Here is a 23,294-nt window from a genome sequence, read left to right as displayed (position 1 = left end):
ATAAGAATACAGTTCTCCAATTGATAGTCAAAGGATATGAACATGCAGTTCTCAGGCAAAGAAATCAAAGCTAACTATAGTTATATGAAAAATTCTCTAAATCACTACTGATTGGAGAAATGCAAATTAAAACAACTCTGAGATACTACTTCACAACTATCATATTGGTTAATAAGACAGAAAAAGAAAATGATAAATGTTGGAGGATATATGTTAAAATTGGGACACACAGACACTGTTGGGACTGTGAACTGATCCAACTTTTCTGGAGAGCAGTTTGGAACTATTACCCAAAGGACTATAAATCTGTTCATTCCCTTTGATCCAGAAATACAACTATAAGGTCTGTATCCCAGAAAGAGTTTTTAAAAGGAAAAGGACTTATTTGTACAAAAATATTTGTAGCAATTCTTTTTTTGTGGTGGTAAAGAATTGGAAATCAAATGGATGCTCATCACTTGGGGAATAGTTGAAGAAATCGAGATACATGATTTTAATGTAATGCTACTCTACTATAAGAAATGATTAGCAGGATGATTTCAAAAAAACCTGGAAAGACTTACATAAACTGATGAAAAGTGAAGTGAGCAGAACCAGGAGGATGACTTAACTATTCTCAGCAATACAGTGATCTAAGACAATACCAAAGGACTAATAATGAAAAATGCTATCTACCTTCAGGAAAAAAATGAATGGAATTTAAGTGCAATGTGAAGCATATTCTATTTTATATTTTATATCTTCTTTCACTATACTGTGTGGGATTTGTGTGTGTTTTCTTTTACAACATGACTAAAGTGGAAATCATGTTTTGCATGATTGCACATGTATAACCTATATCAAATTACTTGCTGCCTTAGAGAGAAGGGTTGGGGTGGGGAAGGGAGAGAAGTTGGAACTCAAAATTTTAAGAAATGAATGTTAATAATTTTCACATGTAATTTGAAAATACATATATTATCGAAAGGGGGAAAAAGTTCCTTTCATATCTTGTGAACTCTGAATTTTAAAACATAGAATTTAAAATTTAAATTTAAAAACATAGAATGGCAGAACTGGCAGCATGCTTAGAATCTAGTGCAGGTCTTAAAGCGAACTTTGTATCATTTTATAAATAGAGGAAGAAGCCCTAGATCACACAATTCAGTTAACATTTATTAAGCACCTGCTGTATGCAAAGCATCATAGTAGATGCTGGGTTTATAAGGATAAATTTCCTAATAATTCACTTAAGTAACATTTTTAAATTTTATAAGATACTTTTCTCGCAACAACCCAGTGAGGTAGTTATTACAAAGAACATTATTCCCCCTTTACAGTTACAGTAACTTGGGCCTGAGTAAGTGAACCAACTAGCCTGTTTATTAGAACTGCGATGTGAAGGCAGTTCTTTCTCTTTGTAGTATACCATCTACTTCTTTTATGAATAAGAAAAAAATCCTTTGTCAATTTAAAAAATTGAGCTGGAATTGAATTTGCAAACAGCTTTGAGATTGGCTGCCTTAACTTGGAAGCATAGTATAGAGATGTTTGTTGAAGTCTCAGAAATGAAATTCTTTAACTTATATAGTAAACTCTATAACTTTTTACATCTTAAATTTTTTTTAAACATTTTTTTTAATAACTTGGAGACCTCCAATGAGGATGAACCTAGTACTTTCCAAAGCAACTCGTTCCCTTTTTGGCTAGCTCTCTCAGGAAGTTTTCTCATTTCAAGCCTAAATTTACCTCTGTAACTTCTTAACCTATTGCTCCTAAGAAATAATGGCCCACCTGCCCTAACTGAGACACTTGGGAAGGATTTAAGGGAAGTGTGAAAATTTTGGAAAAGTGCCTTGACATGGGTTTTTCCCATAAGTATTTTTAGTTGATTGATATCATCATGTTAACCTGAGGGAATAACCTCTAGTTCATTATATTTTTCTAGAAACAGGCTTCATGGCCCTCAGGAAATCAGGCCAGATCTTTTTGGCCTTGCTTTCATTCCCCAGCCAGGTCTGACTTAAGAGATAGAACTATTTTCAGAATTTTCTTTACCATTCTTCAGACCTACCCTTTTGCAAATGTTTAGAAACTGGTCCCATCTCAGAATAATTTGGCTTACTTCATCCTTCAATAAACATTAGTGAAGTCATGAGAACCAAGGATATGGTCTTTCGAGCATAAGAAGTGTCAGAAAGTTTGCCAAGATGAGTTCTCTCAGATCTGTTAACTAACTTGTCATATGATACTAGGTGAATCACTTATTTCGTATGTTTCTTAGATCAGGATGCAATTTCTGCATTCTTCCTCCTTCCCCCGCCCCCCTCTACTTTTATCCTGGATTCTTTAGAGGTTGTTCTCTGTTATTTTTTCTTTGAGGTTTAAGTTCAGGTTCAAGGTCCCACTACTAGAGGTCCCATTCTTTTCTAGGTCCCACTACATTGAGACAAGAGAAAGAAAGCAGCCTTAGGGTCTTCAGGCTATTTCTATTTTTAGTCTATAGTAGAGATGTTTCTGCCCCTTCAAGAATAAATTGCTTTTATAGGTCTCTGTTTTGTTCATGGTTCTTCTCTTTTATTAAAGGTAATTTTCGCTATGAGTATTCTCTTTTCTTATTCTAACATTTGGAGATAAATTTCATTTCCTGTGTCTCATAGTCTACCTCAGGATCTCCAAATTCCATGTACTGAGAGAGAGAGTACACACTTGGTATGAGATATCTCTTACTACAGTGTTTGAGCTTGAACTGCTGCCAGTTACCTTCATTGAACAAATTTAAGAGACTTGGGAGAAGACCACAAGGCTGAGAGTTGTGACTGACATGCCCTATTTTTACCATATAATACATTACCATGTCCTCTTCCCTTTATTACCTATAACATTAGAATTTGTGTGTGTCTTTCAAAGAACTGCTGGAGATATGTAATTACTAGAAAGATTGAAGTAGAAAAATCAATAGAAGGGGAACAAAACAGAAATTTGGGGGAAAATGAAAACATTTGCAACACTGTCAGCATTCACATTTTATAAACATTTTTACTAAATGTCTGTTATATACTATCTTGTTTTTATAGCTTTGAAGATACATAAAAAGTGCCCTCCTGCCCATTTTCCACCTACTTGTGAGGCGTGGGAAAAGGAGAAACTACTTTTTTTCCCTAACTTTTGTTGAGTATTTTTTTCTAATGTTTTATAGCTCTGAGTCCTAGTACTGTTTCTAAAATGCCCTTCACTTGGGATGTCTTCCCAAACAGAACAGCCCTTATAAGAGACAGCTCCACTGTTGGTGGACTGACTTCTTGGCTTAGAAGTAGATGACCATGAGGGAAGAAAGGTGGAAGCCAGAGGCAAGCCTTGACAATTGGTTGCAAAATGGCAACAGTATCTTTATAATGCATATAAATTTCATGTTGGGAAACCATGAAATATTTTAATCTTTTGCTGGTTCTGGCTTATGTCAATGCCTCCCAGTCTTAATGTCCTTAACATCATATTCTTGCCTATTTTTGTTTTTTTCTCATTCCCTACCTTCTTGCATTCCCATAAAAGGAAGTCATTTTTCAAGCATGCAAAATTTAGAGTCATGTATATCCTTTCAGTACATCCTTAGAGTCATTTGAAGAGGTTTTTCTCCTCCCAACATGAGGAATATGTAATTTATACATATCTTTATCTCTTGTCAGATGGTGAGACCAAGTTTAAGATTTCATTACAAGAAATTCCTGAAGAAGCAAAATTGGACATGACTACATGAGGGGGATTCTAGAAGAGAACGGTTTCCAGGAACTTGAGTTTGGAAGACCTCTAAAGAAGATGAAAGTTTAAAAATTCGAGAAGGAAACAAGGGAAAAGCCAAAGAGAGAAAAAAAGAGACTGAAAGCAAGTGATAACCAAGGACAAGCAAATTCCTTCAGGACAGAAACCAGAAATATAAAAAATTTATTTCATTTCAAATAATCCATATCAAGATGAACCAGGAGATAATTTCAAATCAGAAAAATTTGGAAGAAAAAGCAGCACACACCTTATAACCTGATTCTGTAGTCTCTTGCTTTAAGGATCCAGTTTCAAAAAAGGTGACAGATTAGAGAGGCAGTGGAAGAACTCCAAATAGAGATAATGAAGAGAGAAAGGAAAGATTTCAGGCAAGTGAGAATCAAAAGCAAGAAAAACTCCATCAAAGAAAGAAGCCGTAAATGTAAGCAGTCTGAAAAAAACTTTTGTCAGAGTTCCCATTTCATTTCACAACAAAAAATTCACATTGCAAAGAGACCCTATGCTTGTAAAGAGTGTGGGAAAACCTTCAGCCAGAGTGCAAACCTTACTGTACATCAAAGAATCCATACTGGGGAGAAACCTTTTATTTGTAATGAGTGTGGGAAAGGCTTTAGTCAGAGATCCCACCTTATTCGGCATCAGAGAATCCATACTGGGGAGAAGCCCTATGAATGTAATGAGTGTGGGAAAACCTTTAGTCAGAGCTCAAATCTGATTGTACATCAGGGAATTCACACCGGAGAGAAATCTTATGAATGTGATGAATGTGGGAAAGCTTTCCGTCGAAGTTCAGGTCTTACTGTCCATCAAAGAATCCACACAGGGGAGAAACCATATGAGTGTAATGAGTGTGGGAAGGCTTTCAGTTGCAGCTCATACCTTATTGTACATCAGAGAATACATACTGGGGAGAAACCTTATCAATGCGGTGAATGTGGGAAAGCCTTTAGTCAGAATTCACATCTAATTCTCCATCAGGCAACTCATTCACGAAAGAAACACCAGATTCCTCCATTGGTTAGAGCTCAGTGTTAATGGAATCAGGGATTCGCATTGATTCCTTGGTTCTGCAACCATATCCTGTACTCAGATTAGCCATTTCACAAATGTCTATCTTTGCTCAAAACTGAAACTCAAGAGGGAAGTTACAGACAGCTCCCACCAACTTTTATGTATGACTACAAAGGGATAGTACATTACTTTCCACTTGTATATTGGTTTGTGATTACATTTCAGTTCTTTTCACATTGGAAGTGTGTAGCTTAAGTTAGATTTTAACCACTGAGGTCAGGCACTCAGTCTTATCTCTGGTTTTGAAAATAAAACACCACCATAACTTAGTAGTTGCTCTTTATATGTGGCAAGTAATTATTAATTCACAACCAGATAAATTTTTTATCTCATCAAATGTAAAGCCTTGATTCAGTCTGATTAGGGGAGGGGAGTGCCTGAATCAAGCAATAAAATCTAAGTTAAATCCCTTTTCAGACTCTGCTGGAAATATATTCTTATTGATGATTTGTGTCTAAAGAGTCATCCCATAAAAAATGTGAAACTGATCCATGAATCTGTGATTGTCTTCTATGGGGTTGAATGTGTAGAAGCCATCAAGGGAGGATAACTTAGAGGATTAAAAATCTAAAATTATCACCAAACTCAGTCATACCCCCATTCCAAGAATTCATTTTTTTATTAGAGCTAAAAGGACATTTATAGACTTTCCTGTTAGCCCTATCCTTCATTTTATAGATAAAGGAAACTATTTGACACATTTCCTACCAATTTTGTGCAATCATAGTGAATCTTCATTATTCTTGAATTACTGTGGCACCTGTCGTGTATACCTTGTTCCCTACCACTTCCCACCCCTCTTAGCCTTATTCCTAATTACCAAAGTACACCCTTTCTTCTTGAATCAGACAACAAACATTTATCAAGCACTTACTGTATGCCAGCACTGTATAAATGCTGGCAATTCAAAGAAAGGTAAGCACATTATCTGCCTTTAAGGAACTCACATTCTAATGGAAGAAGTATAAAGCCTGTAAATGAATAGATGGGAGGCAATCTTAGAGGGAAGCACTAATAGCTGGGGGGATGATTCTGCCAAAAGTGGGATTTGAGAGCTGAATGCTGAAGTCAGGGAAGCTAAGTATTGGAGATAAGATGGGGAGAATATTTCAGTGATAGTTTGGAGATGGAATTTCATGTGCAAAAACATAAATAGGTCTGTTTAGCTGGATGAACCTATTGAGCAGTGATGGGCAATCTTTTGAGCTTGGTGTGTCAAAATTCGCCAAAAAACTGAGCATAACTCGGGTGGTATGTCACTTCGAGAAAAAAACCATAATTTTGCAAGATTTATAGTTTAAATAACAAAAATGTATAATTGTAATATACAACTATTTAATAAAATAGATAAATTAATATAGGTAGAATTGCCATCTATAGTGCACAGAGTATCTACACTACACTACAGCAAATGTTTCATTCTTGGCATGCAGCCCCATACTTCTCATCAAAAATGGTGCATGCCATAGGTTTGCCATCACTGCTATAGAGGATAGTAAAGCATAAGAAGACTGGGAAAGTAGGAAGATGACAGGTTGTGAAGGGGTTTCTATGCTAAATAAGATTTTTTATATTTGATCTTGGAAGTAAAGTAATAAGAAACTACTGAAGTTGGAGAAGGAGCATGACAGGGTTAGACTTCAGGACAAGCACTGGCAATTGAATGGAAAATGAATTGGAGTAGGGAGAAATAAGGCAGGGGAACCAATTATAAGGCTGTTGATAGAGGCGAGGGGAAAGGGGATCAGGGTTTATAAGAGAGTGATGACTCTGTAAGTGGAGAAAAGAACTTTTCAATAGATAAGATAGCCTCGGGCACTAGCTATGGCTTTGAATAAGTCACCCTGTTTGCCTCAGTTTCCTCAACTGTAAAATGGGGCTGATAATAGCACCTTTCTAGGGTTGCTGCAAAGACCAAATGAGTTATTTATAAAGTGCTTAAGCACAGTGGCACATAGGAAGCACTATATAAATACTAGCTATTATTTTTATGTGGAGTGTTTGAGAAATCTGAGCATTAGGGACTGAAACGAAGGTGGTAGCTGTGTCAGAGGAAAAGAGTGTCTGCCAGAGATGTTATAAAGGTAAAACTGACAGAATCTAGTAAGTTAGATATGGGGAGGAGAGAGAAGCAGGAATTGTTGCAAACCTAGGATATTGGGAGAATAGTGATGCCCTTGACAGGGATAGGAAAGTTTAGGAGAGTTTAGGGGAAGAGATAGATGAGTTCAGTTTTAGATTATGTTCAGTTCAATATGTCTAATAGGGAGCTAGAGATGCAATCTGCTTCTATTCCCCAAAACTTTTTTTCCTCATCCATAGCTTAATCATAAGTTCTCATCGTGTAAACTGCTCATTTAAAAAAAAATTCCCCCCTAATTACATGGAAAACATTTCCAACATTTTAAAAAGAATTTTCAGTCTTGAATTCTCTCCCTCCCTCTACCCCCATCCCTATGATTTTGCTAAGATGGTAAGTGATCTCACATAGATTTTGCATGTGTAATCATGTAAAACATTTTCCCATATTAATCCTTTTGTGGACAGAAACTTGAAAAAAATTAAGAAAGTGAAAAAAGCTTGCTTTTTGGTTTGGATTCAAACTATCAGTTCTTTCTCTAAAAGCAGATAGCTTTTTTTTTTTTTTGTCATGAGCCCTTTAGAATTATTTTGGATCATTTTATTACTGAGAATAGCTTAGTAATTCACAGTTGTTCATTAAATAGTATTCCTGATGCTATCAATGTTGTTCTGGTTCTGCTTATCTCATTCTGCTTCAGTTCAAGTAATTCTTTCCAGGGTTTTCTGAGTTTCTCCTCATCATTTCTTAATAGCACAATAGAATTCCATTACAATCATATACTATAGCTTACTCAGCCATTTCCCAATTCATGGGTATCCTCTCACTTTACAGTTTGTTGCCCACACAAAAAGCTGTTTTTTAATATTTTTGTACATATCCTTCCCTTTTTTTGTTTTTCATCTCTTTGGAATACAAACCTTATAATGGTATTATTGGGTCAAATGGTATTATGTACCACTTTATAACCCTTTGGGTATAGGTCCAAATTGCTCTCCAGGATGTTTGAGTCAGTTCACAACTCCTTCAACAGTATATTAGTGTCTCAATTTTCCCACCTCTCTAAGTTTCCTTTTGTGTCATAATAGCCAATCTGACAGGTATGTAGTGGTACCTCAGAGTTGTTTTAATTTTCATTTTTTTATTAAAAATTATCTAGTCCATTTTTTGCATGACAATAGAGAGCATTAATTTAAGAAATGTATGTTCATATTTTTTGACCATTAAATCCCTCATCTCAATTAACCTTCCCTGGTTAAATTTTTGTTTTGTTTTTTGCTTCAAACTAATCTCATTTAAATTACCCTTTCTTGTTCCTCCCTGGCACTTATCTCAATCCTATCCTGTTTTTCTGTTGATTGAAATTTATTCCTCTACCCAACTTTCTCTCTCTCTTTCTGTGTGTGTGTGTGTGTGTGTGTGTGTGCGTGCGCTTGTGTATTTTTTCCTCTTTTGACAGGCTCAGATTAGAAAGAAGTTCAGGTGTTACTTCCTCCCCAAATCCTCTTTATTTGTATAATCTATTTGTGCAGCTCAATTATGTAAGGTAATTTCCACCAACTTTCTTCTCCCTTCTCTCTTCTGCTACACACATATTTCTTTCACTCTCCCTTTTCCCTTAAGATTATCAGTACACTAAAAAACCACCCCGAAGCTCTCTGTATTTTTAGACTCCCTCTATGATGTCACTGCTGATATGATTCTGAGGAGACATAAATATCTTTGCATATTAGAATGTAAGCAGTTTGTCCTTGTTTAGCTCCTGTAATGGGAGATAATGTGATAGATAATAAGCTGCCGGTAATAAAAGTGAGTCACCAGGGGTCTGGGAGCCAGTAACTAGATCAGCAGAAGATTTGGGGCTATCAGTGTTGAGGAGCCTCAGCTGTGGTACCCAGTCAATCCCCACTGCAGCTGTAGGCTCCTTTAAGATGTTGAATGAGTGGCCCCTATCTTCCTATTGGGTGAGAGCAGAACCCAGTAGGAAGTGAGGCTCAACTTCCTGGTTACAATGGGGGTTTTGGTTTCACTCCTCAGCAAACTCAACTAATTGATATTCTGTCCTCTCCTCAGTCTCTTTAGCCTTGGTGATGATATAGGAATTACAGGAACTCACTGATTCAGGCTAAGGGATTTATTTTAAACAGGAAAGGGAAGACTGAGGTAGGAGGGTTTAGGGTCTTGAGAAGCTGTTGCTAGGGGTGACTGGCAAGTGTTGGCAATGGACCTAGAAGTTAAGGTCAGGCTGAAGCCAGAGATAATCTGACACTGCCCTGATGTTGTTTGATCCACCAGCTAAACAGATGTAGTTGTTAAATTGGTTTAGGGGTGTCCCTATCCTAGGTTATTCTAAGCTAAAATCCTGCCCACGTTCCACAAACCACTCCCTTCAATCCCTCCCGAGATCCCCAAGGGGAAGTGAGGGGTAGCTGGGTGTCTGGGTGAGGTCAAGGAAATCAAAACCCCAAGGTTAGGTTTGCAAGGGCTTAAATAGTCACAGAGCAACTGTCAGCTGGCTTGCGGGTGGCACCTGCCAGGCCAGAGTTCCATTCTGCTGACAGGATTGCCTAGGGTAATATTGCAAATGCAAGAAATCCTGCATTACACTCCATATGACCGCTACTCATTTAAAAAAAAAAAATCCTTACCTTCTGGCTTAGAATCAATACTGTATATTGATTGCAAGGCAGAAGAGCAATAAGGGTTAGGCAATGGGGATTAAGTGACTTGCCCAGGATCACATAGGTAGGAAGTGGCTGAGGCCAGATTTGAACCTGGGGCCTTCCTTCTCTAGGCCTGACTCTCAATCCACTGAGCCACCCAGCTGCCCCTTCTTCATTTTAAAGAGGAGGAAATGAGTCTCATCAAGGGTCAGGGACTGACTATGATCAAACAAAATTTATCCCTGGTGAAAAAAGAAAAACACCAAGGACCCGTACACACTGGGGAAAAGGGTGACAGCAAACCACTGAAACTCAAGGGAATGGGAAATAGATGGGAATGAATGAGAAACACCGATGTACAGGGAGAGGAAAGGAAACACAATGTATTTTAACTGGGTTAAACGAACAGTAATTGACATTCACTAAAGCCAGGGAAACAGTTAAAAACTCCATGGGTTCTTGGTGGCTGGGGGAGAGAGTAACAACAAAGGTTTATAAAAATTAGTTTAATGGTTTACTAAGGATAGGGTTGGAGGGAGAGGATTTCTGACTTCTCAGGTCTGATACCAACTGCCACAGAATATTGGCTATGAATTGGCTATCCTACAATGGCTAACAGTCAGCAATGGCTGAGCTGGAGTAAGAGCAGTGGTTTGGGGAATCTCATATAACACGTGTTATATTCAAGGAGGTCACTAGTATCTATTTGAGGTAGTAGAAATGATGTACAGAGAGGATAAGATGACCCTTCTCCTTTATAACAGTTGCCCCGGCAGGATCCTTCAGGTCAAAGTGGTTTATCCCTTCAGGACCCACCTGGGGTTAATTGATATTATTAAATTGGGCTCTTCAGCTGGGATAACATTGATATTCTGACTGTGTTGGCTCCCTTCCCAAATAAGCTTTGGAAACCAATTTAGGAAGGTACTTTAAACTTTATATATATTTGATAAGAAGGATAAGGGTAAAGGATTGAGGTATTAGGAGACCCTACTTAAATTGCTACTAATGAAACTAACTGCTGGCAATGAAGAGTCAAATGATAGCTTCCCTCTTGTCCAGCCTGGCCAGGGCTAAACCAGAGTAGGTAAAGTGCTGGGAAATCTTCAGCTTCTTCTTCTTCAGATCTTAAGCCTTAACAGTTGAGATATATCCACCCTTTCCACCCTCTTCTTCATCTCCTGTCCACTTCCCGGATCCCTCCTGGGCTCTGGGAAACCTAGATAGCTAAATGATGAAACTCCTAATATCTAGGGCAGTAGAACAGAGATGGTGGTCAAGTACAAGTTGATAACGGTATGAGAAGCACAGGAAGAGCTTTGCAGAGTAGTGTTAGCAACTCTCTATCTCCAGGATCCACACCGATCTCTAGCCTCAGGACAGGTAAAAGACCCCAGAACCTCTCTCAGGGTTCTCAACTGCCCCCTCCTGCCTCTCTGGGAACATTCTATCCAACTGACTTATCTGTCAATCATTGAATGAATTTCAAGCTCCCAGAGATTCAATATAACACACGTCCATGATGACCTCCAGATGTAGTTTGGACCAGGAACTCTTCTGTCTCAGCAAGTAATCCAAAAAGAGCTAGGAAGTAAAAGGGCTTCCTGCCTGTTGTCCACCAATAGCAGGCTTGCACCCACTCAACCTAGAACTTGCTTGATGCCAAATCTCTTCTTTGTGAGATCCTAAAATCTGTTCACAGGCTTAGAGGCTTGGTTGTTCAGATGCCACTCCTTATGAGGATGGTTACTAAGCCTTTATTTTTTTTTTTAATTTCTTTTTTAAACCGTTAACTTCTGTGTATTGGCTCCTTGGTGGAAGAGTGGTAAGGGTGGGCAATGGGGGTCAAGTGACTTGCCCAGGGTCACACAGCTGGGAAGTGTCTGAGGCTGGATTTGAACCCAGGACCTCCTGTCTCTAAGCCTGACTCTCAATCCACTGAGCTACCCTGCTGCTCCTCAGATGCTACTCCTACAGACTCCTAAGCAAACTCCTTCCCTCTCAACTGCAGCCAAGTCATTGTGAGTACAAAACTCTCCAAACATTCTAAGACAGAATGTTCTCAGTTTCAGCTAAGCGTTTTGCTGGATCTGTCTGCTTACTATCTATAATCCTATTCTCTAACCTATAAATTACCTATAACACTGGTAATCAAATCTGCTGGCGATGAACCTCTTCTTTGCCTAAGATTTACATTTGAGTTGAATGGAGTGTGCACACTGATGAAGTCATAGATCTTTTAGTCTAGAAGCCTTAAAACTAAGTTTCTTAATTAGTGGTTTGTTTTTAATTAATTAGTTACTTACTAATTACATGTTATAACAAATTTCCATGCAAGTTTTCCCAAGTTATATGATTGAACTTATCTTCCTCCCTCTCTTTCCTTCCTGCTCCTGGTGCTATTAATCAGTGGTTTAACCAAGCACCAAACAACTAAGAAAGAGAAGTTTTACTCTATTGTCTATCCTGAGTTAACACTAACTTAAGTACCCTTACTTAGTATCTCACTAGATTGAAGACAGGATTAACTCCCCCTTGTCTACTTTTTTTTTTTTTAAACCCTTAACTTCTGTGTATTGGTTTATAGGTGGAAGAGTGGTAAGGGTGGGCAATGGGGGTCAAGTGACTTGCCCAGGGTCACACAGCTGGGAAGTGTCTGAGGTCAGATTTGAACCTAAGACCTCCTGTCTCTAGGCCTGACTCTCAATCCACTGAGCTACCCAGCTGCCCCCCACTCCCCCTTGTCTACTTTTGAATTGAATCAGCTAAAGATTAAACACCCTACTTAATACTAGGTGAGAAACTAACAAGGTACTTAGAGAATTCACACCCTAAGAAATTCAATCAGATGGGAATCTGTGAATCTTTTTGATGAGAACTTAACCTTCAGAAGGTGAGAAGATGAGATCCTACAGACACTGTCCCCTGGGCAATGCTTGACAATTTGGAAGTGATTGGCCCCTGTGAAGAATGGAGGGGACAAGAAGTCACCATAAAAAAGCAAGTCCCAAACTCCTTCAGGACAGATTGTCTTTGAGAAGATAGTTTGAAGGGATTGTTTTCTGGAGATAGTCTTCTGGTTGGAGATGGTCTTCTAGGAAGGTTCACTGGAGATTGGGGCTTGGATCCTGGGCTTGGAGCTAGGCTTCAACTTGGCTTCTGACTCCTGGATTACTTAATCGGGTGAGTGAAAGGCTGGCTTCTTTCCTAGTTTCTGAAGAGACTAGCTTCCACCTTGGAAGAGGCCACATGGTTGCTCACTACCAGCCTTCCTAGTTGAGAGCTAATTAATCTCTGCCTGGATTAAGCCGACCCCGAGTAAAACATTTAGGTTGATAGAGATATCAACCTAAATTTTAACCCCCTCACATTTTTTTTCTTTATTCTTTCTTCTCTATTTGTATATAGTTGTAAATAAATTTCTGACTCAAGATATAGTACTGACGACCACATAATTTCATGTGATCGTTGTCCAACCATTAATTTTAACTTTTACACAACTGCAGATGTATAGATTTGTGATCTTCTGGTCAAGCAAGTTATTAAAGTTGCCTATTCTATGTTAGGTTAGGTAAGCCATGAAATCCTCTTCTAAAATCCAGAAGTCACAAATCTGAGAACTAAAGCTACCCTGTTTAGAAAGAAGATTCAGTTCCCTGGATTTTATTGTGTTTTATCTAGTAAATCAGATTTAATGAGGTGATGGAGGATTGGGTTCACTCATTTATTTAACTAATTTAATTTAGTTACTTATTACCTTTTGCTATGACCAAACACAATTTGTCATGGGTAACCAATCTGTTGGTGATGAACCTCTTCTTTACCTAAGGTGAATCTTAACCTAAGCAAAATCTTATAAACTTCTCCTTAGAGACCCCAAACATACATTCTCCAAATCATTTGATATATTTCACACCAATAGGAAATGGGGAGAAGTGGTAAAGTCTCTGTCATTGAGATTATAGTCCAATTGCAAGAGCATACCTCCGAGGTGAAGAATGAAGAACAGTCATGAAGCAAGTGTCCAAATGAAGATGTCACATTTATTTTTGCAATAGCTGACAAGCAGACTCAATCCAGAATCTAATGTGACTTAAAATGGATATTTTTTAAAAGTTAAATAATTTTATTCTACTGATTACATGTCATAGCAATTTTCCACATAAGTTTTCTGACGTTATATGGTCCAAATTATCTCTGTTCCTCCCTTCCCTACCCCCTCCCAGAGGTGGCAGACAATCTGATCTGGGTTGTACACCTACCATCATGCAAAAAAATATATTGTTCAGAAGGGATAGTTTTATGAAATGACTGGCTTAAGAATATGGAATAAATGCCAGAGAAGTTTTTAATTAATACAAGGCTACATAAATTATAGCAACGATCTCCAAATTTGTTTTCTTGCCAGAAGTCTTTATTGCATATACTGATAGCAGTGTTACTATAGAATAATCTTTCTGGGGTATCTCATCAGATGCTGCCTTCAAATTTATAATTGCTTTCTATCAATGCATAAACTCCTAATCCTTTTACAGTGTCACCTCTTGCTGCTAAAAATTAAAAAAAATTGCTGGAACATCACTCTGAGCTGAAGGTCCATCTTTAAATGTGGGAAATTAAAGCTAGAGGTTTTTGCCAGAGATTTCTTACACTGCCCATGTCTTTTCTCAGTTGCCCTCTGAATGTGTGAGGCTAGATTTAATCCTATGGGCCTGACCTAAAAAAGGTACATTTCTTCCCTTGGCTTATTCATTGTGCCCACTCTGGAGTTTTACTCCAGAAATTTCTGGAATGAAGTTTAGGTGTACCTCGTGTTTAGGTTTTTCCAAATGTAGGTAATAAGGTCCCTAACTCCCACACAGGGCCTTATTATACAATTTGAGTACTGGATATAGGACAGTTTTTATTTCCTCTACAGAAAAAGCATGACACAAAGGAATCAAAGGAATGAGCAAATATAGAAACAAAACATTCAGAATAACCCACTAGACTCTCCTAGAGGATAAAGATACTGAAATTGCTAAATGAGTACTCCCTATTCACCCAGGGACAGGTACTGTCCAAGAAACTCCTAAACATAGCATGGGAAGTTGGTAAATTTCTGGCTTCTGGACACTAACAACAAGGAGTTACATTGGTGGTCCTCTTCCCCCTCCAAAGAATGCATTGTTTAAAAAATCTCCCTCTAGGTCTGGTGTCTGAATACTTGAACTCTGGAATTCCAAACTTGAAATTACATACAGGAAAACTCACTAGGCTGAGAAAATCCATTCAGAATCAGTTTCTGATGAAAGCATATGCCACTTCTGCCATGTTTCTGAAGGATCTTATCAATACTCTGGCTTCTCCCATATCTTGAATCTGGAAAATACATTCTCAGGTCTCTAGTCTCTGATCTATGCTTACAAAAGGAAAGAAGTAGCAGGCAACTAGGAATTATAGGTTCAAGAACTCTTAGCTTTGCCACATACTTCTGAAAAATAGCATTACTGCTGGCTTGTGAAAGAAGGGGGAAAATACCCTTCTCCTCTACCCTTTTATTGCATTGATATCTGGAAGTTCAAGGGAGAAGGATGGAAGGTCCAAGCCTATTGAATGGTAAGGATTTCACCATATCATTCCTCATCTCTGGCTACCATACCAACTTCCAAGTCTTCTCCAGATGAAGCTATGACTCCCTCTTGCCACACACCCTTTCCAACTAGAGAAATCAACATAGCTGTTCCTGGTAATACTTTGTCAATAGTTGCCCAGTACTCCAGTCACTATTGTTTGACCTCTCTCCAACACACGCCTTCCTTACCTCTCCTTATGTGTTGGCTTCCCCTGTTAGAATGTAAGCTCTTTGACAGTAGGGACTGCCTAACTTGTATTTGTATCCCAAGTTCTTAGCACAGTGCTTGGCATATAGCTGAATGCTTAATATTTTTTCATTCCTCATATACTTCCTAGTTTTTTTTACTTCAATCAGCCAGTCATCAGGACAAAACCCTGACCTCTAAAAGCCTGTGAGTTCTTCCCATCTACCCTCCCCCCCACCTTACAAATGAACTTAAAGCAAAGCTTGATAAATTCTAGGCTCTAGGGCAGTGATGGCAAACCTTTTAGAAATGGAGTGCTGTGACCACCTGCTCCAGAGACCCCGTGCCATGCCCCTCCCCCCCCCAAGTGCCAGGTGCACACGGGAGGGAGGAAGCTCTCCCATTGGGCTGCTGGGCAGAGGGGTGGGTGATGTGAAAAAATGTCATCAGGCACAGTGGAGAAGGGGAGGGGAGCAGCTCCACCCCAGTCCCTCTGCCTTTCTAGTAACAAATTCTGTGGGGGGAGAGGGTGGCACACATGCCCACAGAGCGCTCCGTGTGCCATCTTTTATACCCTTTCCATAGGTTCACCATAGTAAATTGTGAATTTCCAGATTTGAGTATTGATATTCAGTTGTATGTTCAGAATTCTCAATATGCATGAAAAAGTATTTTGAATCTGGATCCTCCCTGGGATTGAGAGAAATGTCTATCACTCAGGGGTGCTCAGCTCTGACTGCTGAAGCTACATTGTACTTATTCTCTGGTTCTCTTGGTTGAGGAGGTGCTATGGGAGCCACGACACCTGGGCAGTTTTTCCACTGTCACCCCTTTGCCAAAGCAAATTGCAGGATCAAATATATTTTTTAAACACAATTGTTACATTTTAGATTTTATACAATAGTTTCAAATTTTTAATCACATTACCTCAACTCTAACACCAAATTCTGACTCGGATCATAGAATCTTAAAAACATTTTTATATTATCTAAATGTCTAATACTCTCCCTCTTCATTCCCAGAGAATGATCCCATTTGGTGTTTAGAAGAGAAAATAAACTCAGCATAATCATTCCATACCTGTGGACCTGGACCTTTGCAGAGGAATAGGGATCTACCTTATGTCTCTTTGGATCTAAGCTTGTTCTCTACAATTTCACATCAATTTTGTTTCGTAAGTAATTGGTCATTGTGTAAATTAGTTTCCCTGACATTGGTTATTTCACTGCACATTAATTAGTTCATGTAGTCTTTCTATGCCTCTCTGTATTTATCATTTTGGTTTCTCATAGCATAATAATATTCCACTGTATTTAGGTACCATAGCTTGACCAGCCAGTCTGCAGTTGTTGGGTGCCTTTTTTGTTTCTGGTTATCTGATATCACAACATAAACTCCTATAGATTATTTTGATGTATATGGAATCTTTTTGTCATTGACCTCTTATGCCTAGCAGTGGAATCTCTGAGTCAATTAAAGTCTAATTCTGAATTGTTTTCCAAAATGGTTGTACTGATTCACAGCTCCACCTCCAAAACATTAGTGTACCTATCTTCCTATAATCCTTCCAACATCAACTATTTCAGTCATCATCTTGATAATTTGCCAGGTGGCAGGTAAAACTTTAGGGTTTTGACGGTTTTGATCTGCATTTTCTTCTTAGTCATCTAAAGCCGTCTTCCATATATATAGTCATTATTAATGGTTCACTATTGCACTGGGTAATATTTGTTCCTATCCATTGACTCCTTTTCTATTTGGGAATGACTATTTGGTCAATTGTTTCTGTTGGTTTTCTATATATATTAAATATCAAACTCTTAGCAGAAATATATTTTAAAGATTTTTCCCTCTGTCAACCGTTTCCCTCATCTTATATGCATTTTTTCCCCTTTGGAAAAAAACTTTTCAATTTCATATGATCAAAATGAACTATTTTGTAGTTGTCTCAATCTGCATCATAAAATGTTAAAAGGTAAAAGAATCTTGAGATTATCCAATTTAATCCTCTAATTTTACCTGTAAAGAATCTTAAGACAAAAATAAAGTGACTCGCCTAATGTTATAGGTAGCAAGCAGCAGAACTAGATTTTAAAAACTTCTCTGCCAGTGTTCTTTCCAATACACTCAACTACATGCAAGGTGGAGGGATGGGTTGTTTTCTTATTGTATGACTGTGAATGTATTTTTTTTTTAACAGATGCCTTTTGTTTTACACCAGTCCTTCTTGATAGAGCCCAACCTTCCCTCATAGAACCCTAAGAAACCAAAAAAGCCTCTTGAGCAAAAACCACCAATTACCAGGTTAGTCTCTTCAACTTTTCATTCTCATAGTTCCTCACCAGAGGGAAGTGTTCTCCAGAATCAGTTTGTTATTGTGCTCAACCCTAGTTTAGCTGCTTAAATGTTTTCACTTGTGACAGTCAATATATACTGTTTTGGTTCTTTCTTGGATTTGGAGTAGCTTCTGGCACTGCTATTTACTATCTGTGTCAAAACACTTAAACTATCTTGGCTTCAGTTGTCTCATCATGTAAAATGAAGGGGCTGGACTTGGTGAGCTGGAAGAGAACTTAAGAGATCATCTTTTTAAACCCCTCTTTTTATAGATGAGGAAACCTGAGGCCTAGAGAGGTTAATAGCTTGACCATGTCTGTGATTTGAACCTAGATTCTCTATTAAGATCAGTGCTCTTTCCATTAATGACACTGCCTTTCAATACTATTTTAAAATGTGGATTAGAGAACCCTTATTCTCCACTTTTTGACCTTCTAGAAAGGTGGGTAAATTACTCAGTAGGGTCTGCCATTGTTTCCCTAGCTATCTCCTAATCTCTTTTATAAGATTTAGGGACTTTAGTATATCCTAAAGGCTCTTTTCTCCTCCTTCCACCTTTGGCCATCTACATGAAAAAAAATAGCTCAAAACTTATCTAATCATTTGAAAACAATTCAAAATATAGCTCATTTAAAACACCAATAGGTCCAGGAAATATATTGAGTTCTTAAGGTCTTCCATAATTTGGCCCAATTTACCTAACCATTCCTTACCACTACACTTCAATACTTATACCTATCCCTCCTATATTCCCCCCTCCCCCAACACACACAAACACAAAAATCATTCCTGCTTTTCCTCTTACTGCTTCCTTCACCTAGAATGTCCTTCCTTCTCCTCTCCATTTGTCTATATCCAGGTGATGTTCAGTGTCCAGCTTAACTCCCACTCCCATAGCACCTACCATTATTAGGCAAATGGAAGAGCACAGAAATAATTACTGAACTAACATAGCTGAAACTGCCCCATCAAGATGGTGCTCTCACCAGTGAAGCTAGCTTATGTTTCTTTCGAGCATGAGTTGTTTGATGGAAAATAAGATGTGAGCTCTGACCAAAAGCTTTCCCACACTCATTACATCGATAGGGCTTTTCCCCAGTGTGGATCCTCTGATGGACAATAAGATAGGAACTACAACTGAAGGCTTTCCCACATTCATTACATTCATAGGGCTTCTCCCCAGTGTGGATCCTCTGATGGACAATGAGGCGTGAACTTCGACTGAAGGTTTTCCCACATTCATTACATTCATAGGGTTTCTCCCCAGTGTGGACTCCCTGATGGACTATAAGGCTTGAGCCTTGACTGAACATTTTTCCACACACATTACATTTATAGGGTTTTTCTCCAGTATGAATTCTATGATGCCTTATAAGGTGTGAGCTCCTTGTGAAGGCTCTCCCACACTCCTGACATTCATAAGGTTTCTCTCCAGTGTGGACTCTTTGATGTACAATAAGGGTAGAGCTCTGACTGAAGGCTTTCCCACATTCATCACATGCATATGCATTCTGGGTTCTCTTCTGTGTAGCAATTTTTGAGCCAAGATTGAAACTTTTCCCCAGTTTTTCACAGTTCTGACTTTTTTCTCCTGAGGGGCTTGTCTTATCTTTGTCCATAATTCTTTGGAAATCTTGCTTCTCTTCCTTTACCATCTTCCTTATAGGGATTATAAGCTGTCTTACTTCTTCCCCATCCTCCCTTTCACAAACTTCTATAAACTTAGATCCCAGGGGATTATCTTGCTGGAGTCTTCCTGATGCCACTGCATAAGATCCTGTTTCTTCAGAGATTTCATTACTTCCAAGTCTGGTCTTACCACCTGACACAAAATAAATTGCAAAAAATTAAATTATCACCCATTTGCAGTGCTATATATAAGGAATTGAGTAATAAGTAACTCTTAAAGTTATGAACTCTTTAGATACCTGCACAGTTGTTTCGCAGTATGGTCAAGGGTTGAATTCAGATAAGAAAAAATTAGCAATAGTATAAACAATTGATAATCACACTTCAAGGTTTACCTAAACTATAACCCTAATCTGATGCTTCATCATGGCCTGAAAGGTGGCTCTAGTTTCCAAAGGCTATGTCAATGAAGCATAGGTGCTGGTGGGCTCTACAAAGCCCTAAAAACTTCAACTAAGGGCTACTAGGCTTCTATGATCCAATCTAGTTTAATTTGGAGTAATTGTCATTATTCAGGTAGCCACAAGATGATGAATTTTTATGGCTATAGGAATTCCTAATGACTATCACTGAAGCTGTGGAGAAGTTCTGATACGTATCAGTGAAGTATGCACATTGACAAAATCCAAGATAGGTAAGAAGCAGTTAAGTATTTCAGACTGACACATCATTTCCCATCCAGCAATATAAGGCAGATAGTATAAATATTTTCATTTCTGTTTTAAAGGTGAGGAAACAGAAGCTCCTAGAAGGGATCTGCCCATGGTCACAAGTCTAGTAAATGGCCCGAGGAGAGGAGATTAGAATATTGGGGTTGTTGTAGGAGGGATATGCTATGGCCCTGCTTCATGAAGCTTAGTAGGCTAGTGTTTCCTTAGAAGTTACTGCAACTATCCTCAGATTTAACTGACTCAGGGGGACCAAGGCTTAGCTGATGAAATGGCATCCTAGTCATGTAGGCAAAAAATGTCACAGGGAACTCTAACTGGGCCATGATATTTGACTAATGGACTACCATGAGTTATATACACAGAGCTAAGGGAGCCTTGCTCAGCTGAATCAATGTGCTGAATTTCCTTGTTGAATATTCTTCTCCTGCTGTGGCTAAGCAAAAATCTTCTCTTGTTAACTGCTAAATATCCTACAAGTGTCATTTTGTTCCAATTTTAAACTGTATCAAGAGTAATTTAAGAAAGGAAAGCCATGATTTAGGCTATCACAGGGGTATGGTGGGAGAAAGGCAAATCAGTAGAGGTGGGGATAGCATAGTCCAGTGATGGGCAAACTTTTTAAAGAGGGGGCCAAAGGAAAGAAAATGCTCATCTGTCAGTCTGTTTCTAAGACAACTCTTTCTAAGTTTCATTGTATTATATCCTACTCATTGTATTCGTCAGATTAGGAATAATGTTGCTCTGCTGGAATCAACATTTCAGGGGGCCACTAGCATAGACAAATGAAAAAAAACCTCCAATGAAGACTGTCTTACAGACAAGCCAAAGAAAAATAAACATTCAAAAAATGAGGAGGAAGAGAAACAATTAGATGAAGAGCAAAAGTACAGTGAATGAAAGAAACCTACTGAAGGTGAAATCAGTGACCAAATATATATTTAAAACCTATTATGTACAATTTCACTGAAAAGAACACAAAGACGCTTAAAATACAGTCTCTGCCCTCAGAAAAGAATTTTCTTTGGAACCAATTCCTAAACTCAGAAGACAATTTTTTAAATGGTCAAACATGTTTTGATCTGAGCCTTTGATCTGAGCTCCATCAAAGACCAGGAGGGTTCTCAGACAAGAGATGAGGGAAGTCTTCAAAGGGTTGTCAACCTTTCTTTTGGGAACCTGAGTAAGGTTAGTTTTTTTGTATGGGGAAGGAGAGTAAGAAAAATAGGATAGGACAGGTCTACATTTTAAGGTGTGATTTTTAGGATTACTAAGCAGGAGGTGGCAGATAACCAAGTCTTCCAAAAGAATCTGCTAAAAATTGAGGAAAAAATGTGCACATGTAAGGAAATATGAAATATATTCAAAGTAATTTCTAGGAGGAACTAGCTAGGCAGAGAGGGGTGAAATTCAAAGGAGGCCTCATATAGGAAAAAATTTTGACCCCTAACGCCACTAAAAAAGAAAGGAAAAAAAAAGCCAAGAAAAAAGTAAACTCTAAATCAAGGGAAAGATCTTACCCACAGAGGCCACACTCCCATGATTTTCTAGCTTTCTGTCCCTGTATCTGGTCATCACAGTAGGTAGTAAAGAAGTTCCAGTTGATGAATAGTCATAGTGTGACATCAGAGTTGACCCCTGGGCTTTTCCCAGGGTTGCTATTTTTTCCCAAGGTACTTCAGGTCTCCGGATAGTGGTTGAGACCTGTGGGCACATGTTTATGTTTAAACTCAAAAGGGAAAGAGATCACAACTCTGTACTTTTCCTCCCACTCACTCCTATGGCTTTAATCTGGCTCAAAGGTACTGTTCCATAAGTATTCACTTTCTGGATATCTAATGAAAATTTGCAATAATTAATTTGGATAAAAAGGCTGGCTTGAAAGCCAAAGATCTGAGGTCAGACATAGCTTATAGTAATAGAGGAATAAGAACAGAGATCCTGATCTTATTACCTTTTAGTATTTGAACTACCTGAAGTACAGGGTTTGTGGAAAAATTACTTTGGAAACTTTAAGTGCTGTTTAATTATGAATTTTTATTGATATTACAGGTTATCGATAATTTTGTATTAATTTAAGCAGAAGTAATAAGGGCAGTGTGGAACCCCCATGAACTATAGCTTGTCCCATAGACCTAAATCTTATGAACTACAGCATGGCAGCCTGATACTACTTCAGTACGGGAATATTGCCATTACAATCTTGATAGTTAAGGGCTCAGATATGGACAGGACAACAGAGGATGATTTGAGATTCCTTTTCTTTTTTTTTAAACCCTTATCTTCTGCCTTAGAATCAACACTATGGGGGGCAGCTGGGTAGCCCAGTGGAATGAGAGCCAGGCCTAGAGACAGGAGGTCCTAGGTTCAAATCTGACCCCAGACACTTCCCAGCTGTGTGACCCTGGGCAAGTCACTTGACCCCCATGGCCTACCCTTACCACTCTTCTGCCTTGGAGCCAATACAGTATTGACTCCAAGATGGAAGGTAAGGGTTAAAAAAAAAATCAACACTATGTATTGGCTAGGTAAAGGCTAGGCAATGGGAGTTATGTGACTTGTCCAGGGTCACACAGCTAGGAAATGTCTGAGGCCAGATTTGATCCTAGGATCTCCCGTCTCTAGGCCTGGCTCTCAATCCACTGAGCAACTGAGCTGCCCCCAAGATTCCTTTTCTTAATGATCCCTTGCTCACATCTCCCATGGGCCAGACTATACATTCCATTTCTTATTCTCTGTTCTGATCCACCAAGGCTAGCCAAAAAGTCTTCCCCTATAACCTCAATGTATTCAAATAGGTTTGCTACCTGACACCAAGAGTCTTCATCCTCTTCTTCCTCCTTTACTGATATAGAGTCTAAAGGATCCAGGCCTGTTCCTTTTTTCTCCTTCGTGGTCATCCTCCTCACTCAGGGAATTATCTCTGTTCCAGCTGGGGTGGGGATCAATTCATCTGATTTTAAATTCCCTGAAACTTCTTCAAGTTGAAATATCATCTACTGAGACATAAAAAGTTAACATTAATAAAGGGAAATGAACTGAGTCCTAAGACAATAAAGAGCACTCACTTACCCAAAGCCTGGCCCTAAAAGCAAAATTCCAGTTAAAAAGAGAAACTCACCATGATGCTCACTTGCAGAGGTCTTTCCTACACAAATGCATGCATTTCCAATCTGACTCCATTAGCATTTAAGTGCTCCCTATGTGCAAGTCCCCAAGTCTGGCA

General features: G+C 38.6%; 2 protein-coding genes across 2 annotated transcripts in view; one reads left to right on the top strand and one right to left on the bottom strand.

Annotated features, from left to right (window-relative positions):
• The window catches only part of LOC123247886 (zinc finger protein with KRAB and SCAN domains 7-like), a 139,001-nt gene extending 133,761 nt beyond the window's left edge, over nt 1-5,240 (top strand). The window contains exon 7 of the mRNA XM_044676953.1: nt 4,254-5,240. Within this exon, the coding sequence (XP_044532888.1) occupies nt 4,254-4,794 (541 nt within the window). The 3' untranslated portion in view covers nt 4,795-5,240. The remainder of the gene's footprint in view (nt 1-4,253) is intronic.
• A 13,439-nt stretch (nt 5,241-18,679) lies between these two features.
• On the bottom strand, nt 18,680-23,036 carry LOC123247879 (zinc finger protein 239-like). The gene is made up of 3 exons (XM_044676940.1): nt 22,876-23,036; nt 21,589-21,772; nt 18,680-19,533 (listed from the first exon to the last, which is right to left on the bottom strand). Exons 1-3 carry the CDS (start codon nt 22,966-22,968, stop codon nt 18,680-18,682), a joined length of 1,131 nt encoding a protein of 376 aa, XP_044532875.1. The 5' UTR covers nt 22,969-23,036.
• Between the last annotated feature and the right edge of the window lie 258 nt (nt 23,037-23,294).

Source organism: Gracilinanus agilis, chromosome 1 (assembly GCF_016433145.1).
Source record: "Gracilinanus agilis isolate LMUSP501 chromosome 1, AgileGrace, whole genome shotgun sequence".
Classification (NCBI taxonomy): domain Eukaryota; kingdom Metazoa; phylum Chordata; class Mammalia; order Didelphimorphia; family Didelphidae; genus Gracilinanus; species Gracilinanus agilis.
This window is presented reverse-complemented; position numbering and strand designations above follow the sequence as displayed.

Coding starts and splice junctions, on each gene's coding strand:
- LOC123247879 (XM_044676940.1), bottom strand. CDS start 22,968: ATGACCACGAAGGAGAAAAAAGGAACAGGCCTGGATCCTTTAGACTCT. Junction 21,773..22,875: donor ATGAAGACTCTTGGTGTCAG/GTAGCAAACCTA, acceptor ATGTGCCCACAG/GTCTCAACCACTATCCGGAG. Junction 19,534..21,588: donor TGGGAGTGTGGCCTCTGTGG/GTAAGATCTTTC, acceptor ATTTTGTGTCAG/GTGGTAAGACCAGACTTGGA.